Below are 18,777 nucleotides of genomic sequence, written 5' to 3'. Positions count from 1 at the left end.
ATTCCAAATAGTAGTGATATGGGTAGTAGAGTGATGGTAATGATAGCAGTTTATTGATGGTGGTTGGTAGTAGTAGTAATGATGATAGTAGTTGTAGTACTGATGTAATGGTGAAGATGACAGTTATTTAGTTATAAGTTAGTTATAGTTTCATTTTCCATGTTTATCTTTTTATATTTATTACAATTCTGCTATATTGTTGTTATTTTTGTATTTCATTTTGTATTATTATTTACTACCATTGTCACGTCCTGACCAGTATAAGGGTTATTTGTTATTGTAGTTTGGTAGGGACGTGGCAGAGGGTATTTGTTTTATGTGGTTCGGGGTGGTGGTTTATTTAGTAGGGCGTTTGATTTATTATTTCCGGGTTTTTGGGTAATGTTCTATGTTTGTATTTCTATGTGGTCTCTGGTCTTTTGTATTTCTATGTCTGGTTTATTGGGGTTGGACTCTCAATTGGAGGCAGGTGTTTTCTCGTTGCCTCTGATTGGGAGTCCTGTATATGGGTAATTGTTTGGTGTAGTGTTGTGGGAGATTGTTTCTTGTTTTGCGTGTGTGAGCATGACAAGACTGTTTTGTTGTTCGTGAGTTCTTCATTTTGTTATTTTGGTGTTCTCTTGATATAAATTAACAAGGTGAGCATCCACATTCGTTTTGGTCCTCCATTCCCGACGACAACCGTTACAACCATTTTATATTATTATTTGCTATTGTTTATAATTTTATTACAGTGTATATTGTATACATTGTTGCTTTCTCAATATTGACACAATGTTTTTCATGCCAATAAAGCAGCTTGAATTTGAGGGAGGGAGATTTTCAGGATCCCCATTATCTACTGTATAGAAACCCTATTTACATAAGTATTCACTCCCCTTAACATGTCAGAATCACCTCTGGCAGCGATTACAGCTGTGAGTCTTTCTGGGAAAGTCTCTAAGAGCTTTGTACACCTGGATTGTACAATATTTGCACATTATTATTTTTTGAATTCTTCTTGAATACTTCTGGTGGAAAACAGACTGAACCAGGTTTTCCTCTAGGATTTTGCCTGTGTTTAGCTCTATTCCGTTTCTTTTTATCCTAAAAAAACTCCCTAGTCCTTGCCGATGACATACGCATAACATGATGCAGCCACCACCATGCTTGTAAATATGAAGAGTGGTACTCAGTGATGTGTTGTGTTTTCCCCAAACATAATGCTTTGCATTCAGGACATGCCAATTTTTTGGAAGTTTAAGTGCCTTAGGATGCATGTTTTGGAAAGTAATTATCAGTCTATAATTTTAATGGTAGGTTTATTCCAACAGTGAGAGACAGAATAACAACAATTAAATCCAGAAAAACGCATGTCAAAAATGTTATAAATTGATTTGCATTTTAATGAGGGAAATAAGTATTTGACCCCCTCTCAATCAGAAAGATTTCTGTCTCCCAGGTGTCTTTTATACAGGTAACGAGCTGAGATTAGGAGCACACTTTTAAAGGGAGTGCTCCTAATCTCAGTTTGTTACCTGTATAAAAGACACCTGTTCACAGAAGCAATCAATCAATCAGATTCCAAACTCTCCACCATGGCCAAGACCAAAGAGCTCTCCAAGGATGTCAGGGACAAGATTGTAGACCTACCCAAGGCTGGAATGGGCTACAAGACCATCGCCAAGCAGTTTGGTGAGAAGGTGACAACAGTTGGTGCGATTATTCGCAAATGGAAGAAACACAAAATAACTGTCAATCTCCCTCGGCCTGGGGCTCCATGCAAGATCTCAACTCATGGAGTTGCAATGATCATGAGAATGGTGAGGAATCAGCCCAGAACTACATGGGAGGATCTTGTCAATGATCTCAAGGCAGCTGGGACCATAGTCACCAAGAAAACAATTGGTAACACACTACGCCGTGAAGGACTGAAATCCTGCAGCGCCCGCAAGGTCCCCCTGCTCAAGAAAGCACATATACATGCCCGTCTGAAGTTTGCCAATGAACATCTGAATGATTCAGAGGACAACTGGGTGAAAGTGTTGTGGTCAGATGAGACCAAAATGGAGCTCTTTGGCATCAACTCAACTCGCCGTGTTTGGAGGAGGAGGAATGCTGCCTATAACCCCAAGAACACCATCCCCACCGTCAAACATGGAGGTGGAAACATTATGCTTGGGGGTGTTTTTCTGCTAAGGGGACAGGACAACTTCACCGCATCAAAGGGACGATGGACGGGTCCATGTACCGTCAAATCTTGGGTGAGAACCTCCTTCCCTCAGCCAGGGCATTGAAAATGGGTCGTGGATGGGTATTCCAGCATGACAATGACCCAAAACACACGGCCAAGTCAACAAAGGAGTGTCTCAAGAAGAAGCACATTAAGGTCCTGGAGTGGCCTAGCCAGTCTCCAGACCTTAATCCCATAGAAAATCTGTGGAGGGAGCTGAAGGTTCGAGTTGCCAAACATCAGCCTCGAAACCTTAATGACTTGGAGAAGATCTGCAAAGAGGAGTGGGACAAAATCCCTCCTGAGATGTGTGAAAACCTGGTGGCCAACTACAAGAAACGTCTGACCTCTGTAATTGCCAACAAGGGTTTTGCCACCAAGTACTAAGTCATGTTTTGCAGAGGGGTCAAATACTTATTTCCCTCATTAAAATGCAAATCAATTTATAACATTTTTGACATGTGTTTTTCAGGATTTTTTGTTGTTGTTATTCTGTATCTCACTGTTCAAATAAACCTACCATTAGAATTATAGACTGATAATTTCTATGTCAGTGGGCAAACGTACAAAATCAGCAGGGAATCAAATACTTTTTTTCCTCACTGTAGGTTAGTATTGTGGAGTAACTACAATACTGTTGGTCCATCCTCAGTTTTCTCCTATCACAGTCATTAAACTTTGTAACTGTTTTAATGTCACCATTGGTCGCATGGTGAAATCCCTGAGCAGTTTCTTTCCTCTCCGGCAACTGAGTTAGGAAGGACGCCTGTAACTTTGTTCTTTTTTCCCCCATCTTCCAATAGGTGCCCTTCTTTGCGAGGCATTTGGAAAACCTCCCTGGTCTTTGTGGTTGAATCTGTGTTTGAAATTCACTGCTTGACTGAGGGACCTTACAGATAATTGTACTGTATGTGTGGGGTACAGAGATGAGGTAGTCATTCTAAAATCATGTTAAACACTGTTATTGCAAACAGAGTGAGTCCATGCAATGTATTATGTGACTTGTTAAGCACATGTTTACTCCTGAACTTATTTAGGCTTGCCATAACAAAGGGATTGAATACTTATTGACTCAAGACATTTCAGCTTTTCATTTTGAAATAATTAGCAAACATTTCTAAAAACATAATTTCACTTTGACATTATGGGGTAATGACTAGAAGAGAAGTAGTCCATTTCTCCTCAACCCTCAACCAGGATAGCCTAGCATGCATGTAGTTGATGTTAGTTCTGTATGTGTAGTTAAGGGTAAGGTGTGCTGCTCTGTTTTGAGCCAGCTGCAGCTTTGCTAGGTCTTCCTTTGCTGCACCTCACCGACTACCGGACAGTAATCAACATGGGACAACATCAGAGCCTGAACAACTAGTACAGTTGATTTGTGTGTAAAAAACTCAGAACATATTTGAAGAAAAGACATACCTCTCCCCATCTTCACAATAACTTTGTTAATATGACTTGACCATGATAACTGACCATCCAATATTATACCTAGGAGTTTAGCTTCCTCAACTTGTTCAATTGTCACACCTTTTATACACAACTCCAGATGAGGTTTAGGTCTAAGAGAATGCTTTAAACCAAATACAATGCTTTTAGATGTATTTAAGACCGGTTTATTGCTAATTACCCATTATGACACTGACTGTAACTCCTTGCTAAGAGTCTCAGTGAGCTCCCAGGTTGTCATTGCTGTGTCTCTGTCTCTCAACCTGTACAGAGCGAGTGACAGGCGTGTGTGTGTGTGTGTCAGCCAGGTCATTCATTTGCACATGGAGAGGTATTCTCTGTAGCGTCGACTCCCACTGGAAGCCATTACTGAGGAGCTGCAGAGACATGGGCCTATGCTGCTTAATCACACTCTCATACACACACAAACACGCACACACACACACACACACACACACACACACACACACACACACACACACACACACACACACACACACACACACACACACACACACACACACACACACACACACACACACACACTGCAGGTATACACATACTTACACATGCCAACACACACATTTGAAGCATGAATATTGTTGCAAGGTGACCAGCGGAGCATTGGGATAATCATCTAGGAAGACTGACATGTGCAAATGTAAGGCGAAAGCCGTCCACAAATAAAGATATTTACCAGTCCCCCCACACACTCTCATGCCTGATTAAGCCTGGAGACGAGGGAATGAGTGTGTTGTCATATTTTTCCGATTTTGTTTAACAATGTGACAAAATGACATTAGGATCTAGAGGCAATAGTGTTGCAATTATTGGAAGCCTCTTTTTTTTCTACACTCAATCATGGCCATGCTTTTATAACGATGGCTAATGCCGTGCTGATCCATTCCCAAATGCCTTTGCAGTGGAGGAACTCATTTAAGCGGACACACAAAAGTATTTGTTCATGTGTCTGGGAGTACAGCAACACATTTCATAGCCGCCCATTCTTTGGCTTAATGCGGAACATCCCCTGGGTGATGGGTTTGGCAGCTTCAGAAATGGGAAATCCATATTTGCTGAGGGGGTCATCCGCGGGTTAGGGGGAGAAAAGTTTGTGCCGAGGATGTGTGACTTCGTTAGGAGAAAGTTTTCCTTTTTGTTGTTGTTGTTGTTGGAGTGTTGGGAATTGTGCGGGAATCGATATTCATAGGGGGTGTAAGGTTATACTAAGGTGGTAGAGGGTGTGATATGATGGAGTAGAGGTGTGTGTGCATGCGGGCATGCATGTGTCTGTCTCTGTGTGAGTGTGTTTGTGAGTGTGTGCGATGAATACCACATGAGGTTGAATAATCCTGTAATATGAAATGACAGCCTGCTAGTGACAGATCGGCTAAAGTGGTTGTTTTCTCTGTGTAACCTCGTCCACCACAGCGCCTCTGGAGCTGCCCCCCAGGAGAGGCAGGAACTTCAGCCTAACATCTCACCAGCTGAGGGTCCTGACCCAGCTAGCCTGCACTCTGCTGGGCCTGGAGAGCCAAGTGGACGAGCTGGCCACTCAACTGGCATTCATCAACTGTGCCGGGGAGACTCCCTGCAGTGTGAGAGGTACACAACCGCTACAGAAACACACACACACAAACACACAAAGTGTGTGTCTGCGTGAACTGTTAGTGAATATAGACTGCAACAGTGATGTCACTTCCTTCGCAACAGTCTCCACTGATGACATGTATCCAGAGAGAGAGAGAGAGAGAGAGAGAGAGAACGAGAACATGATGTTCAGACAAAGATCTCTCTTTGCACATCAGACAGAGACAAGTCTATTCCAACACACATGCACACAGAACACCAACAACATTGCATGCTTTTGCACACGTAACTTGCCTGGACTAAACCGACTGCATACTCTCCATGTGTTATTTAAATGTGCACTTTTAACAGGGAATTATCGTGGTTGCTGTACAAGTCTTTGCCAGCCATCTCCTCTTTCCCCTCTGAACTGGTGCAGAGAAGTTAAATGAAAGCTTTTGGTGCATGTAGTAATTTCCATAAAGGTTACATTAAAAAACAAGACATGCAGAAAGGCTCGATTTACAGAGAAGTAAACAGCCTTTAAAGGGCAGTTATCCAAATCATTAATTCGAGGCAATCAAACGGCTTAATTACCAGAAATTCATCAGATGGGCTTAAAGGTCAAAAAGTGACGCGCGGGCTGCTTCCTCCCCTCTTCCGTTCTGCGCGGTCTTGTTCGGCTAAATTGCCTCGCCTGGGGTCTCACTTTTCCGCTTCTGATTAGGAAAACGTGGCCTTGATGTGTGCTCCTTTTAATTTGTTCCCCCATACACCCGTCTTATCCTCCCCCTCACCCCCCTCAAAGGATTAGCCCAGTTATGGCCGTTGCTATCTGGGTTCAAATCAACTCCAAGCCCCAGATTTAGACTAACTACTCACTGTTGCATTTGACTTAGAACTTGATTTACTGCTCACGTCGTCATTTGCTTGTCACTTTTACTGATTGGTTTATGTACAGTTATGCAAGCATTGTCCATGCTGCCCGCCATTTACCATGGGGTATTATCGTGGACGTTTCAGCAATATTTGTGCCAAAGACTTCACTTCTTAGAATTATACAGTAGCTATATTTCCTGAATAGCCAGCCTATTGTCTCAAAATATGCGTTATCAATGAGTTTATGTCATGGCCTTGTCTTTAGGTTGATGGCCATTTCATTTCCGTTAGCTATGGGCTTGGAGATTTGGTCAAACACATCCGTATCATCTGAGACCTTATTCCAATGTTGAGACTCATTTGGAATCCATATCTGTTTCTGTTGATAGGAATATTGAAAAAGACCAAAGACGACTTAGATATGACCACTGTGGATGGTAACAAGACCACGGCAGAGACGCTCTTCCAGAGTCCGGAGGTGAGACTGCCCTCTGCTGCCTTGGAGGAGGAACGGCAGCTTGAGCAATAAACCATTATTCCATCAACTGCTGCAATATCACCTGATCGAACATATTTCTGACGAATCAGTCTCTTCAGATGTTCATTTTGTCCTCTCCCTGTGTTGATTGGCTGTGCGGTTGTCTCTTCCTGGTCGTAGACCGTTGTTCTGGAGTTTGATTGGAGGGCTGGGTTCAGGAAGCTGGTGCCCCATATGGCTCACTGTGTCAAGGTGGTGCTGGAGGATGTGTGCACCAAGAGTCTGCAGCAGGAGGAGCTGTCACACACATCTGGCTCCGCCCACATGGTCCTGACTAACACACCCCACAGAGATGACTCCTCCCTCACCTGCCCAGAGAGGGACCGCCCCAAGATGGTCGCCAAGGTAAGCATAAAGATCAACACAAATATGACCGTTTGTGTGTGGTCCATCCTCATGTGATGTCCATATGACAGTGCTCGGTCAACTTTCGTACCATGAGAGCCCGTGTGAAGAAAAAGCAGGCTGTGTGACAGAGGCAGCCCTGTCTGTCTTCCCTCAGCCCAGAGTATTTTGTCCTGCTTAAGTCCCCACCGATCAACCCTCTCTCCTCCTCAGATCAAGATGAACCCCCCCTCCCCTCCGTCAGGAGGAAGTTCCTCCCTCGTTTATCACCATCATCCCCCACTCCAAGTCTCTCTCTTATATTAGTGTTCCTCACTCATACCTTTCTCCCTCTGTCCCCACCCATCCATCCATATCTCTCTTTTTCTCTCTCCTCGTCCTCTCCTTATCTTCCTCCCTATCCTCTTCCTGATTCACCTGTGCCAGACACCACCATCAGAACCCCCCCCCCCCAGCTGCTACCTGCCCATTTGTTTTCACTGTGGCTGGAACAGGTCTTGTATAGGGCTAGGAGGGGTGTGTGTGTGTGTGTGGGGGGGGGGGGCTGGCACCCTGTTATGTACTGTACAGTGGGCAGGACACCATGATTGACTGTGGTTCCATTACACACCTAATGCAGCTCTACAATCATAGGCCAAATTCAATCAATTACAGATCAAGGAAAAGATTCACTGCGGGTTGACATAGAATGTCGACGCTGTGTTTGGTTTGGTTTCACGTCAATATCCAATGATAATGGTTGTGAGCGGAACAGGTTGTAGGGTATGTGTGTTTAATGTGGCTAACGCCTATGATAAGCTACACCATAAGCATTTTGATTGAACCCGCAGCGCTTTTCCTTCTCTGCAATTGATCAAATTGGGGCCTAAACCTCTTTGTCCATCCTTGCCTCATAAGAAGCCTGTGTTTTTTCCCCTCTCCTCCTCCTCCTCCTCCTTCATCTCGTCCTCCTCTCCTCTAGCCCTTTACACCGACACTAGTTTTGGCTCCTCGTTGCTAACAAGTGTCAGAATTTGTCTCCGCTCAAGACCTGGACAACATATTTATGTGTAGGTCAACGCTTAAAATATGAGAGCCTCTCAGCTCAAAGGTTATACATGCATATGCATTGAGGAGCACCCACCGAGACCAAAGGCGAGAGCTTTTTTTTCTTGTCTCCCTTTTTTGACATATGCGTGCATGTTTGAGGCGAGAGCAAATTACTATACAAGACCAGAGCATGAAATGTGGCCCGGTTCAAAAGCATTAGCCGATCAATATTTCACTCATTCATATGCATACCTTTGTAGCTTCATCCCAGCTTCAGTTGCATGACCCGTTCCACTGCCCACATTACCATAAATAGGTACAGGTAACTGCCAAAATAGAGGAAACTCTTGAGTAAATGAGGGATTCAAAGTACAGTATATTGAAAGCAGGTGCTTTCACACAAGTGTGGTTCCTGAGTTAATTAAGGAATTAACATCCCATCATGCTTAGGGTCATGTATAATTACTATAATTTTGGCTACCATGGCTAGGTTACCATGGCTAGGTTAAAAGGGTGTGTGTGTATGTGTGTCTGTGTGTCTGTGTGTGTGTGTGTGTGTGTGTGTGTGTGTGTGTGTGTGTGTGTGTGTGTGTGTGTGTGTGTGTGTCTCAGCTACCAGATCTCAACTCAGTGGCACCTGAGACAGTGTTTTCCACCACCATTAACAAAACACCAAATGATGGGATTTCTCATGGAAGAATGGTGTCGCATCCCTCCAGTAGAGTTCCAGACACTTATAGAATCTATGCCAAGGTGCATTGAAGCTGTTCTGGCTCTTGGTGGCCAATCACCCTATTAAGACACTTTATGTTGGTGTTTCCATTATTTTAGCAGTTACCTTGTATGTCCGTTAGTTTGACGGCGCAACGTTAACGTTTGCTCTTTCTGCATTCACCCCTGCCTGTACACTCAATCTCTCAGCTGCCTGTAGCTTCGCATTACAAACGTCTCATAGAAACAGAGAGTGATCCAATTCGTGCCTTACCTCTGTGTCATTTCAATCACCTTGCAGTGGAGCGCTCCTGTAAGACCTGTAGGGATCCGTATCTTTGTTCTGAGCTAGTTAAGGTTCAGTCTATAGCTGAGGTGTGCGAGCGATAAATCTCCCTGACACCTTGTGGGTCCTCAGAGCGCTGTGTCTGTCTGTCTCTGTCCATCCGTCCGTCCGTCCGCCTGTCTGTGCCGGTGGACAAGCCTCAGGCCCAAGGCACTGACTCTGCTAAGCTCCTAATGACTCGATGCACTCTATTGTCTATTGATTTCCTGGCCCAAATGGACATTGTTCCCTGGCCTTTCTGACCCACTAGAGGCTTATTCTGCCCTGGAATTGCTACAAGGCGATGTCAATTCTGTCTACACATTGGAAACTCGCTGACAGAATGTCAAACTTCCTGCCAGTGTTACAGTAAGTCAAGTAAGGCAGTGTGAGTGTAAAACAAAATGGAGCTGAGCTGATATATCCGTGCTGCCACTATTGGAAGGGCTTTGTTATGGAGAAGGGAGAAAATACATTCAGTGCTTTTCCACACTAAGGGCAAGCCAACTCCTGCGGGAATTTAGGAAATATATTATCGTACCTGGCCATGTTTTGCTGCTTTTAAATCACCCTGGCGCATAGCTCACATATAAAAAGTAGGGTGAACTCATTCACACACGTGTGAGTCTTTGGCATTCGCTGATCCTCTGTCGTTACTCTCAGTGTGCTGTCCATGGGAAGGGTTGTGTGTGCGTGTCAGGCTGATGTCTCTGTGTCTGTCTCTCGCTCTGTAATGTGGATTCATTTGACACTGTCTTTCTACACAAACTATGTGTTCAATCTGTTCGATGGCGTTCCATTTATTACGTTCCGGCCATAACTAAGAGCCCGTCCTCCCCAAATGAAGGTGCCACCTGTGACCTCTATAGCTTTGGACCTTGACCTTTCAGTTAGGGGCATGGATAAGATGGGAGTGTAAAAGAAGAGAAACAAAGGGGATTGAGACGTATTGTAGTTTATAGCATGCCTTTACTGAGAGGCACCTCATGTCTATGCTGTCACTCTCTCTCTCCCTTTCTCTCTCTCTCGTTGGCTTGGCTCTCATCCATCCCCGCTCTGTTCCTCTCTGTCTAGTTCTGTGGCGACATCATGGGGGAGTGTGATGCCCTCCTGCCCCTGGCGGAGGCGTGTGGCGATGCCGCCCTCCTGGAGGTGCGCTGCAGCTTCGTGGAGGTGTGTGCCTGGGTCACGTCTGCCATCTTGGGCCGTGTGGAGGAACGGGCAGGGGAGGTGCCCTCTGCTGCCCCCTTGAAGAACCTGATTGCTCTGCTGGGCACCAGTATGTACATCCACCAACGGCTGTGCCACTATGAGGCCCAACTCAGAGAGACTAACACCACTGCAGCCAGAGTGTGAGTCTGTTTAGACTGTGTACCTCTGTTTGTTTCCACACACAAGAGCATAATAGTTGTATTAAACACCACCCACTCCCCTTGTTCAACAGTCCACCTTCCAACTCCCTTCTCAGTTACATAATCACTACAACCCTGTGTCATAGCCAGGGTTGGGTAGGTTACATTCTAAATGTAATCTGTTACAGTTACTAGTTACCTGTCCAAAATTGTAATCATTAACGTAACTTTTGGGTTACCCAAACTCAGTAACGTAATCTGATTACGTGCAGTTACTTTTAGATGACTTTCCCCTCAAGAGGCATTAGAAGAAGACAAAAATGTATGTTACCAATTGAACGACATCTATTGCAGGATAAATCAATGTTAAAGTTTACATAGCTGGCCATATATGAATGTTACATTTTAATTCAGGGTTTGGTTATGTGTGCTCCCGAGTGGTGCAGAGGTCTAAGGCACTGCATCTCAGTGCAAGAGGTGCTTTCTACTACATATAATACAATTAAATTATGTCTTTACATTAAAAACGAAAGTCTATCAGAATTCCAGTCATTCCAATAAATGTTATGCCCCTTGATCTTCAAGAATAGGACTTGGAAATATGGAAGTATAGATTAGCCAAATTGTTTTACCTGAGCATGACCCCAAAACGAAGGATTTATTAGCCAACCCTACTCTATTGTCATGGAGGACTGATTGGGCTCATTGATTCGAGTTGAAAAATAAATGCTGCACTCATGGAATGGTTGCTTTAAGCACCACTGAAAAGTGCTATTTACATGTGAAAAATGAATGCCATATGCTGCATTTGCTATAGGCCTTTTGTTTACCATTTTGTTGGTGAAACTTTGATATCTTGATAATATGCAGCTGTTTAAAGGGCAAATCCACAGATGAAACAATAACAAAATGGTCGCCCAGCCTCTCTTTTGGTAAAAAGATGAGGGATGGGCCTGGAGAAATATAACCACTCTCAGATGAATAGACAGAGCTATGGATGCAAGGACTGGCCATCGATTATATAAAAAGTATAGTTTTAACCATGTTATGAGGCTATACAGTGTTTGTTTACATTTACAATGTTTACAAATATTGGAGAAAAAAAACAGTTTATGTTTCGGGTTCTCATGGAGTATGACAGTTGAACTAAGCTTATGAGGCATTTACAAGTTATATTCTTCAAGAATCTATGGATATATCCATTGATGTATAGTCCAAAAAAGGATGTAGCAATTACGGGTTGTCCCTTGAAGTCTATTAAGAGTGTACGAGTTTGAGCATGTGTCCATTAGGCCTATGGATGTATTTTTAATTTTTATCAGCATTAATTAGAATGAGCAATAAAAGGTCATCTTTTATTCCATTGGCTGGGATCCGCACTGTGCAGCTGTTGCAAGAGCGCATTTTTCACTGGCTGTTCACTGGTTAAAAAACAATGATTGATAGGCAGGGTAAACATCTTGAATTCAACCATTACTGGTTTGAAATAAACATTTAGATTTGTGATCAGCCATCCACAACAGCCACAATCCATACGGTGCAAATAGCTAAACGAGAGCGCAGCAGTGTGATTCACATCAACGCGCTACGTAGATATCAATAATAAGTGATATCCGTATCATCGTAGACTACACCACTACTGTCATCCTTACCTCCAAGCGTTTATTCAAGTTGGATAATCTTTGGATGCCGACAGCAGTCGCACCATTGGAAGACATAGCTTGGAATGGAGCCTACAAAAGCCTATTCCTGCTCTTTTCCCGCGATCCATCAAACACATAGTGGTCTCTGTCTTGTGGTCAGACTCGCTCAAACTTAAACTTGCACCTTTTTTCAATGCTGGTTTGAATGTCATTGAGAAAACAGAGGAGTGTCAAAGATATTTTTTTTGAAAACATCCTTTCTGAATTTAAAAGTAATCCTCAAAGTAATCATCTAGTTTTTCTAAAGTACCTGTAATCTGATTACAATATTTAACATAATGGATTACAGTTACCATTTTTTGTTTACTCCCCAACCCTGGTCATGGATAATAGAAAACTGCACCTCCATGACAACAAAGATTTAAAACAAGCAGAAAGCCATAAAAAGCCAGGGGGTTCACCAGACATATTTTCCTAAATATTCTTTGGGATTTATTGATGTCCAGTGTAGTTTCTCAGCCAAGGGAGATTGTCAGAGCACTGCCAAAGGTACTAAAACTCTGTAATTGAGTTGTAAAGAATCTGCATATCTGTGTGCGAGCGATGGCCTGACTGCACCGTCCGTTCGTCTGTCTGGTGTAATGGAGGAGATGTGTTGGTTGGAAAACAGATGTTGCCTCTCAAACTGAGCCAAAGGGTAAAGGCAGAGGAGAGGGAGAAGGCTACAGAGAGTCTGTGCGGCCTAGCGCTGACAGAGAGGGCTGGGGAGCAAGATGGAGAGAGTTTGGAGGGAAGGGGGTGGGTTGTTTAAAGGGGGAGGGGCTAAGAGAGAAGGAAAGGAGGGAAATGATGGAGTGGTTCTAATCACAGCCATTTGTGAATACATCTGGCAGATTTGTTTACCTCCTAGTACCCCTTTGGCCACTGCACTCCACGTATCCCTCCTCAAAGTGCCCTGCTTGCCCATGTGCCCTACCTCTTCCCTCATGCGCCCGCCATTCACCTGCCTTGTGGCCCCTCACCCCCTATTCTCTTGAACTTCCCCCTCCCTCCCTGACCCCCTTCCCCTTTCTTTGGCCCCTGTGCAATCCTGTTAAAAGGTATTCCTGTACGTATGTTGTTTGTGGCCCTGCAGGCCCATGACACTGCTGCCCATCCAGAGGTACCAGGATGTGACGGAGGGCCTGAGAGAGCAGCTGGCTAGCTACTGTGTCCAGGTGTGCACCAGCACTATCCTGCAAGACGCAGAGAGCCACCACTGGGCTGACCCCAAACCCTTCTACGAGGTGAGCTAGACCACAATTACTGCATGGTACTCTACTGTAGCAAGCTTTTCGGTAATGCTCTTTGTGCTAATGGACGTTCTCTGCTAGTATTTGTCAGCAAGAGAGAGTAATGGAGTCTTGTAGTGTTTTTTTGTGTTTGTTGTATGTCTATTCAAGGTTGGTTTTTTTTGTCGCTACAAATATGAAGAGCTCTCTCTCTTTAGATGTATTCCCAAAATGCACTCTTTACGCTATTAGCACCCCCTTCCCCTCCCGCCCCCAAACTCAGGGCTCCACTCTCAGCTCTCCCAGCACATCTGGGGCTCCTGTGCTTCCCTGAGGGCTGGTGGGATCGAGGCGTCTGCACTGTGACCATCTGGAAACAGGGCTGCTGGAGCCCCTGTCCTCCCATACCTATGCCCCCTAAACCAACCCAGAACCCCCTCCCTCCCTCCCTCGCCCACTCCCTCCCTCTCCCTCCATTCCCGGTCACTGAGGTCAGACAGGCCTGCTGTGTGCAGGTGTGTTTTCTTCTGTCTGTCCTGGATCCTGGAGCTCAGGGGAGGCAGCTTAGCTCTTCCGGCCCAGACCCAGTACCAAGACCCAGAACCTGGCCAGGCCCAGCCACAGACAAGTCTCAGCCACATGTGCACTTCCTCTTGGTCCTGGTACAGATTGTAATTCAGGGGGGTCTGTTGGGTCCAGAGGCAGAGGATGGAGTCTTAATCCCGGACGTATGGTCATGCTCTCTGTCCAGAGACAATCCCTAATGATTGGCTTGGGGGGAGGAGGGGGAAGAGAGGGTTGAGATCATTACTAGATGTCGAACATGTTGTTAATAATCTCTCTTTGGTCACAACACCAACTGTAGGACTGTTTCCCCACCCTTGTCTGAAAGCAATTAGAGACAGGAAACCAGCCTCTCTCATTATGTCTCTCTCTCTCTCGCTCTCCACCTCTCTCTCTGTTCTTTTACAACATTTCTTTGACCCGATGTAAAAACCATTCATCTTTCTGTCATCTAATTTCAGTGTGTGTGCATGCGTGTGCCTGAGCATCTCTGTGTGTGTGTGTGTGTGTGTGTGTGTGTGTGTGTGTGTGTGTGTGTGTGTGTGTGTGTGTGTGTGTGTGTGTGTGTGCTGTGTGTGTGTGTGTGTGTGAACATCTGTGTGTGTGTGTGTGTGTGTGTGTGTGTGTGTGTGTGTGTGTGTGTGTGTGTGTGTGTGTGTGTGTGTGTGTGTGTGTGTGTGTGTGTGTGTGTGTTTAGTGATATTCTAGACTGTTCCCCTTGTCTGTGATGCCTTCCACTGATCAGGGCATGAAAGCAGTCTTTAGTCACATAGGGGAACAGGAGCCCAGGTGCAGAGTGCAGGTGGTGTGACCATGGGGCCTTCTATGTGTTGACAGCACTGTCTCTCTCTCTCTCTCTCTCTCTCTCTCTCTGCAGGGTGATAGGTGTTCATTCTCAGTGCAGATGTGGCACTACTTCCTGACTGGGCTGCGTACTGACCTGTGGTTGGCTGTGCCGGGCTCTGTGGGGCGGGACGTGCTGGCTCAGGTGACCAGTGAGAGTCTGCAGGTTCTGGTGCAGAGGTACTCCAGGGCACGGCCCTCCTACAAGAGGCACCTGCAGATCAGGTACAGTATGGTATGAGGCAGGGCTTCCCCACACACACGTGCACATATGCATACAGCAACACACACACACACACACACACACACACACACACACACACACACACACACATATATGAGTGCATACATACACTCATATACACACACACATTATTGTTAGTGTTGTTGGTGTTGTTAGTGTTGTTTCTATTGTTAGTGTTGTTTGTGTTGTTAGTGTTGTTAGTGTTGTTTGTGGTGTTAGTATTGTTAGTATTGTTAGTAGTGTTAGTATTGTTAGTATTGCTAGTTTTGCTAGTGTTGTTAGTGTTGTTTGTATTGTTTGTGTTGTTAGTATTGTTAGTATTGCTAGTGGTGTTAGCAGTGTTAGTGCTTTTAGCAGTGTTAGTGTTGTTTGTGGTGTTAGTATTGTTAGTATTGCTAGTGGTGTTAGCAGTGTTAGTGTTGTTAGTAGTGTTACTAGTGCTAGTATTGTTAGTATTGTTAGTAGTGTTAGTGGCATTATCGGTGTTAGGGCTGATAGTAGTGTTAGTATTGTTAGTATTGTTAGTAGTGTTAGTGGCATTATCGGTGTTAGGGCTGATAGTAGTGTTAGTATTGTTAGTATTGTTGGTATTGTTTGCGTTGTTTGTAGTGTTAGTGTTTTTATTATTGTTAGTATAGTTAGTGGTGGAAGTATTGTTAGTAGTGTTAGTATTGTTAGTAGTGTTAGTATTGTTTGTAGTGTTAGTGGTGTTATTATTGTTAGTGTTATTGGTGCTGATAGTATTGTTAGTGTTGTTAGAATTGTTAGTGTTGTTAGAATTGTTAGTGATGCTAGTATTGTTAGTGATGTTAGTATTGTTAGTGTTGTTAGTATTGTTAGTGTTGTTAGTAGTGTTAGTGGTGTTGGTATTGTTAGAAGTATTAGTGTTGATAGGGTTGCAAGTATTGTTAGTGTTCATAGTACTGTTAGTATTGTTAGTATTGTTAGTGTTGTTAGTATTGTTAGTGATGTTAGTGTTGTTAGTAGTGTTAGTAGTGTTAGTAGTGTTAGTGGTGTTGGCATTGTTAGAAGTATTAGTGTTGTTAGTATTGTTAGTATTGTTAGTATTATTGGTGTTGTTGGTGTTGTTAGTATTGTTAGTATTGTTAGTGCTGTTAGTGTTGTTAGTATTGTTAGTGTTCTTGGTGTTCTTGGTGTCGTTAGTGTTGTTAGTATTGTTACTATTGTTGGTGTTTTTTGTGTTGTTTGTGTTGTTAGTGTTGTTTTTTGTGCTGTTAGTTGTGTTAGTGTTGTTGGTGTTGTTAGTATTGTTAGTGTTTTTAGTATTGTTAGTATTGTTGGTGTTGTTAGTGTTGTTAGTATTGTTGGTCTTGGTGTTGGTGGTGTTGTTAGTATTGTTAGTGTTGTTAGTATTGTTCGTGTTTTTAGTATTGTTAGTATTGTTGGTGTTGTTAGTTTTGTTAGTGTTGTTAGTATTGTTGGTCTTGGTGTTGTTGGTGTTGTTAGTGTTGTTTGTGCTGTTAGTGTTGTTAGTGTTGTTTGTGCTGTTAGTTTTGTTAGTGTTGTTGGTGTTGTTAGTGTTGTTAGTATTCTTAGTATTGTTTGTGCTGTTGGTGTTGTTGGTGTTGATCGTGTGGTTAGTATTGTTAGTGTTGTTAGTGTTGTTTGTGTTGTTAGTGTTGTTTGTGCTGTTAGTTTTGTTAGTGTTGTTGGTGTTGTTAGTATTATTAGTGTTGTTAGTATTGTTAGTATTGTTTGTGCTGTTGGTGTTGATCGTGTGGTTAGTATTGTTAGTGTTGTTTTTTGTGCTGTTGGTGTTGTTTGTGTTAGTGTTGTTGGTGTTGTTTGTGTTAGTATTGTTCGTGTTGTTAGTGTTGTTAGTATTGTTAGTGTTGTTAGTATTGTTGGTGTTGTTAGTTTTGTTAGTGTTGTTAGTTTTGTTAGTGTTGTTAGTATTGTTAGTATTGTTAGTATTGTTGGTGTTGTTAGTTTTGTTAGTGTTGTTAGTATTGTTAGTATTGTTAGTGTTGTTCGTTTTGTTAGTGTTGTTAGTGTTGTTAGTGTTGTTAGTGTTGTTAGTATTGTTGGTCTTGGTGTTGTTAGTATTGTTAGTGTTGTTTGTGTTGTTAGTGTTGTTTGTGCTGTTAGTGTTGTTTGTGTTGTTAGTGTTGTTTGTGCTGTTAGTTTTGTTAGTGTTGTTGGTGTTGTTAGTATTATTAGTGTTGTTAGTGTTGTTAGTATTGTTAGTATTGTTAGTGTTGTTCGTTTTGTTAGTGTTGTTAGTGTTGTTAGTGTTGTTAGTATTGTTAGTATTGTTGGTCTTGGTGTTGTTAGTATTGTTAGTGTTGTTTGTGTTGTTAGTGTTGTTTGTGCTGTTAGTGTTGTTTGTGTTGTTAGTGTTGTTTGTGCTGTTAGTTTTGTTAGTGTTGTTGGTGTTGTTAGTATTATTAGTGTTGTTAGTATTGTTAGTATTGTTTGTGCTGTTGGTGTTGTTGGTGTTGATCGTGTGGTTAGTATTGTTAGTGTTGTTAGTGTTGTTGTTTGTGCTGTTGGTGTTATTGGTGTTGATCATGTTGTTAGTGTTGTTAGTGTTGTTGTTTGTGCTGTTGGTGTTGTTGGTGTTGATCGTGTGGTTAGTATTGTTAGTGTTGTTAGTGTTGTTGTTTGTTAGTTGGTGTTGTTGGTGTTGATCATGTTGTTAGTGTTGTTAGTGTTGTTGTTTGTGCTGTTGGTGTTGTTGGTGTTGATCGTATTGTTGGTGTTGTTAGTGTTGTTGTTTGTGGTGTTGGTTTTGTTTGTGTTGTTAGTGTTGTAGTGTTAGGGTTAGGCTCAGTTCCAAAGTATTCCTCTTGGGCTTGACGTGGGGGACTGAACGCTGCATTAACACATACTAAACACACCCTGAACACATGCTGAGGCCTTCAGTCCACAACTGCCTCACATCACCGCTGACGGATGACAATGTGCAGGTCGTCCATGAATTAGAGTGTTGGGAGAGAGGGCTTGTGTGCTTGTGTGCTGTGTGTGTGTGTGTGTGTGTGTGTGTGTGTGTGTGTGTGTGTGTGTGTGTGTGTGTGTGTGTGTGTGTGTGTGTGTGTGTGTGTGTGTGTGTGTGTGTGTGTGTGTGTGTGTGCTTGCACTGTGTTACATACAGGCATCCCAAAGAGAGAGAGGAAGTGTAGGGTTCCTCTGTCTATCTCTGCTGCAACTCACAACCCTCACATGATTACACTAAGACACACTTAGGAATGCTGTCCGTCAAACTTAGAACGGTGATGACAGATTTGGCTCCCGTGAAGAAATAGTCCAATAAAAGCCCTACAACCAATTGAGGAAACAGATTTACTGCTTTTTGGACATGAAAGAGGCCATTTTTTTTACTTAGTAGAGCGAAGGCCTCAGGCCCGTAACTGTCCTGTCATAAACTCAGCAGGAGGTTTCATCTGGCTCGCCAACCATGCTGTCATTTAATGATGTCATGCCTGATGAGAGTTAGGGATGCTCTGTGTAGTGTCTAACCCCTCCCCCCCCCCCTCCCCCCTCCCCCAGGTGTGACATCACGGTGGTGCTGCTGTGTGTGGAGCAGCTCATGTGGAGTGTGTGTGAGCGGCCCGAGGCGCTGGCGCAGTCAGAGACGTCGGTGGCGGGCTGCGTCTGGGTCGCCTCAATCCACAGCCTGTGTGACCAGCTCCTGACCACGCTGGTCGTCGTGACCGCACCCCTGCCTCAGCTCTACTGGTACAGACACAGCCTCTGACATCTGATCTCTCACACTGGCCGCACTATTCAATCAGCTGTAGCGCATACTGTCTGCCTTTTACCAACCTCAAACCTCTGGGAACTGT

At 43.7% G+C, this 18,777-nt stretch overlaps 1 protein-coding gene across 1 annotated transcript in view; it reads left to right on the top strand.

The window, feature by feature from the left end:
• The window catches only part of kiaa0825 (KIAA0825 ortholog), a 155,282-nt gene that overhangs the window by 32,951 nt on the left and 103,554 nt on the right, over window positions 1-18,777 (top strand). Inside the window, exons 5-11 of the mRNA XM_014160881.2 lie at window positions 5,090-5,263; window positions 6,496-6,584; window positions 6,765-6,989; window positions 10,129-10,406; window positions 13,185-13,335; window positions 14,762-14,952; window positions 18,482-18,670. Of these exons, the coding sequence (XP_014016356.2) occupies window positions 5,090-5,263; window positions 6,496-6,584; window positions 6,765-6,989; window positions 10,129-10,406; window positions 13,185-13,335; window positions 14,762-14,952; window positions 18,482-18,670 (1,297 nt within the window). The remainder of the gene's footprint in view (window positions 1-5,089; window positions 5,264-6,495; window positions 6,585-6,764; window positions 6,990-10,128; window positions 10,407-13,184; window positions 13,336-14,761; window positions 14,953-18,481; window positions 18,671-18,777) is intronic.

Source organism: Salmo salar, chromosome ssa20, assembly GCF_905237065.1.
Source record: "Salmo salar chromosome ssa20, Ssal_v3.1, whole genome shotgun sequence".
NCBI lineage: Eukaryota > Metazoa > Chordata > Actinopteri > Salmoniformes > Salmonidae > Salmo > Salmo salar.
The sequence above is the reverse complement of the archived record's forward strand: the minus strand, read 5'-3'. Positions and strand labels throughout refer to the sequence as shown.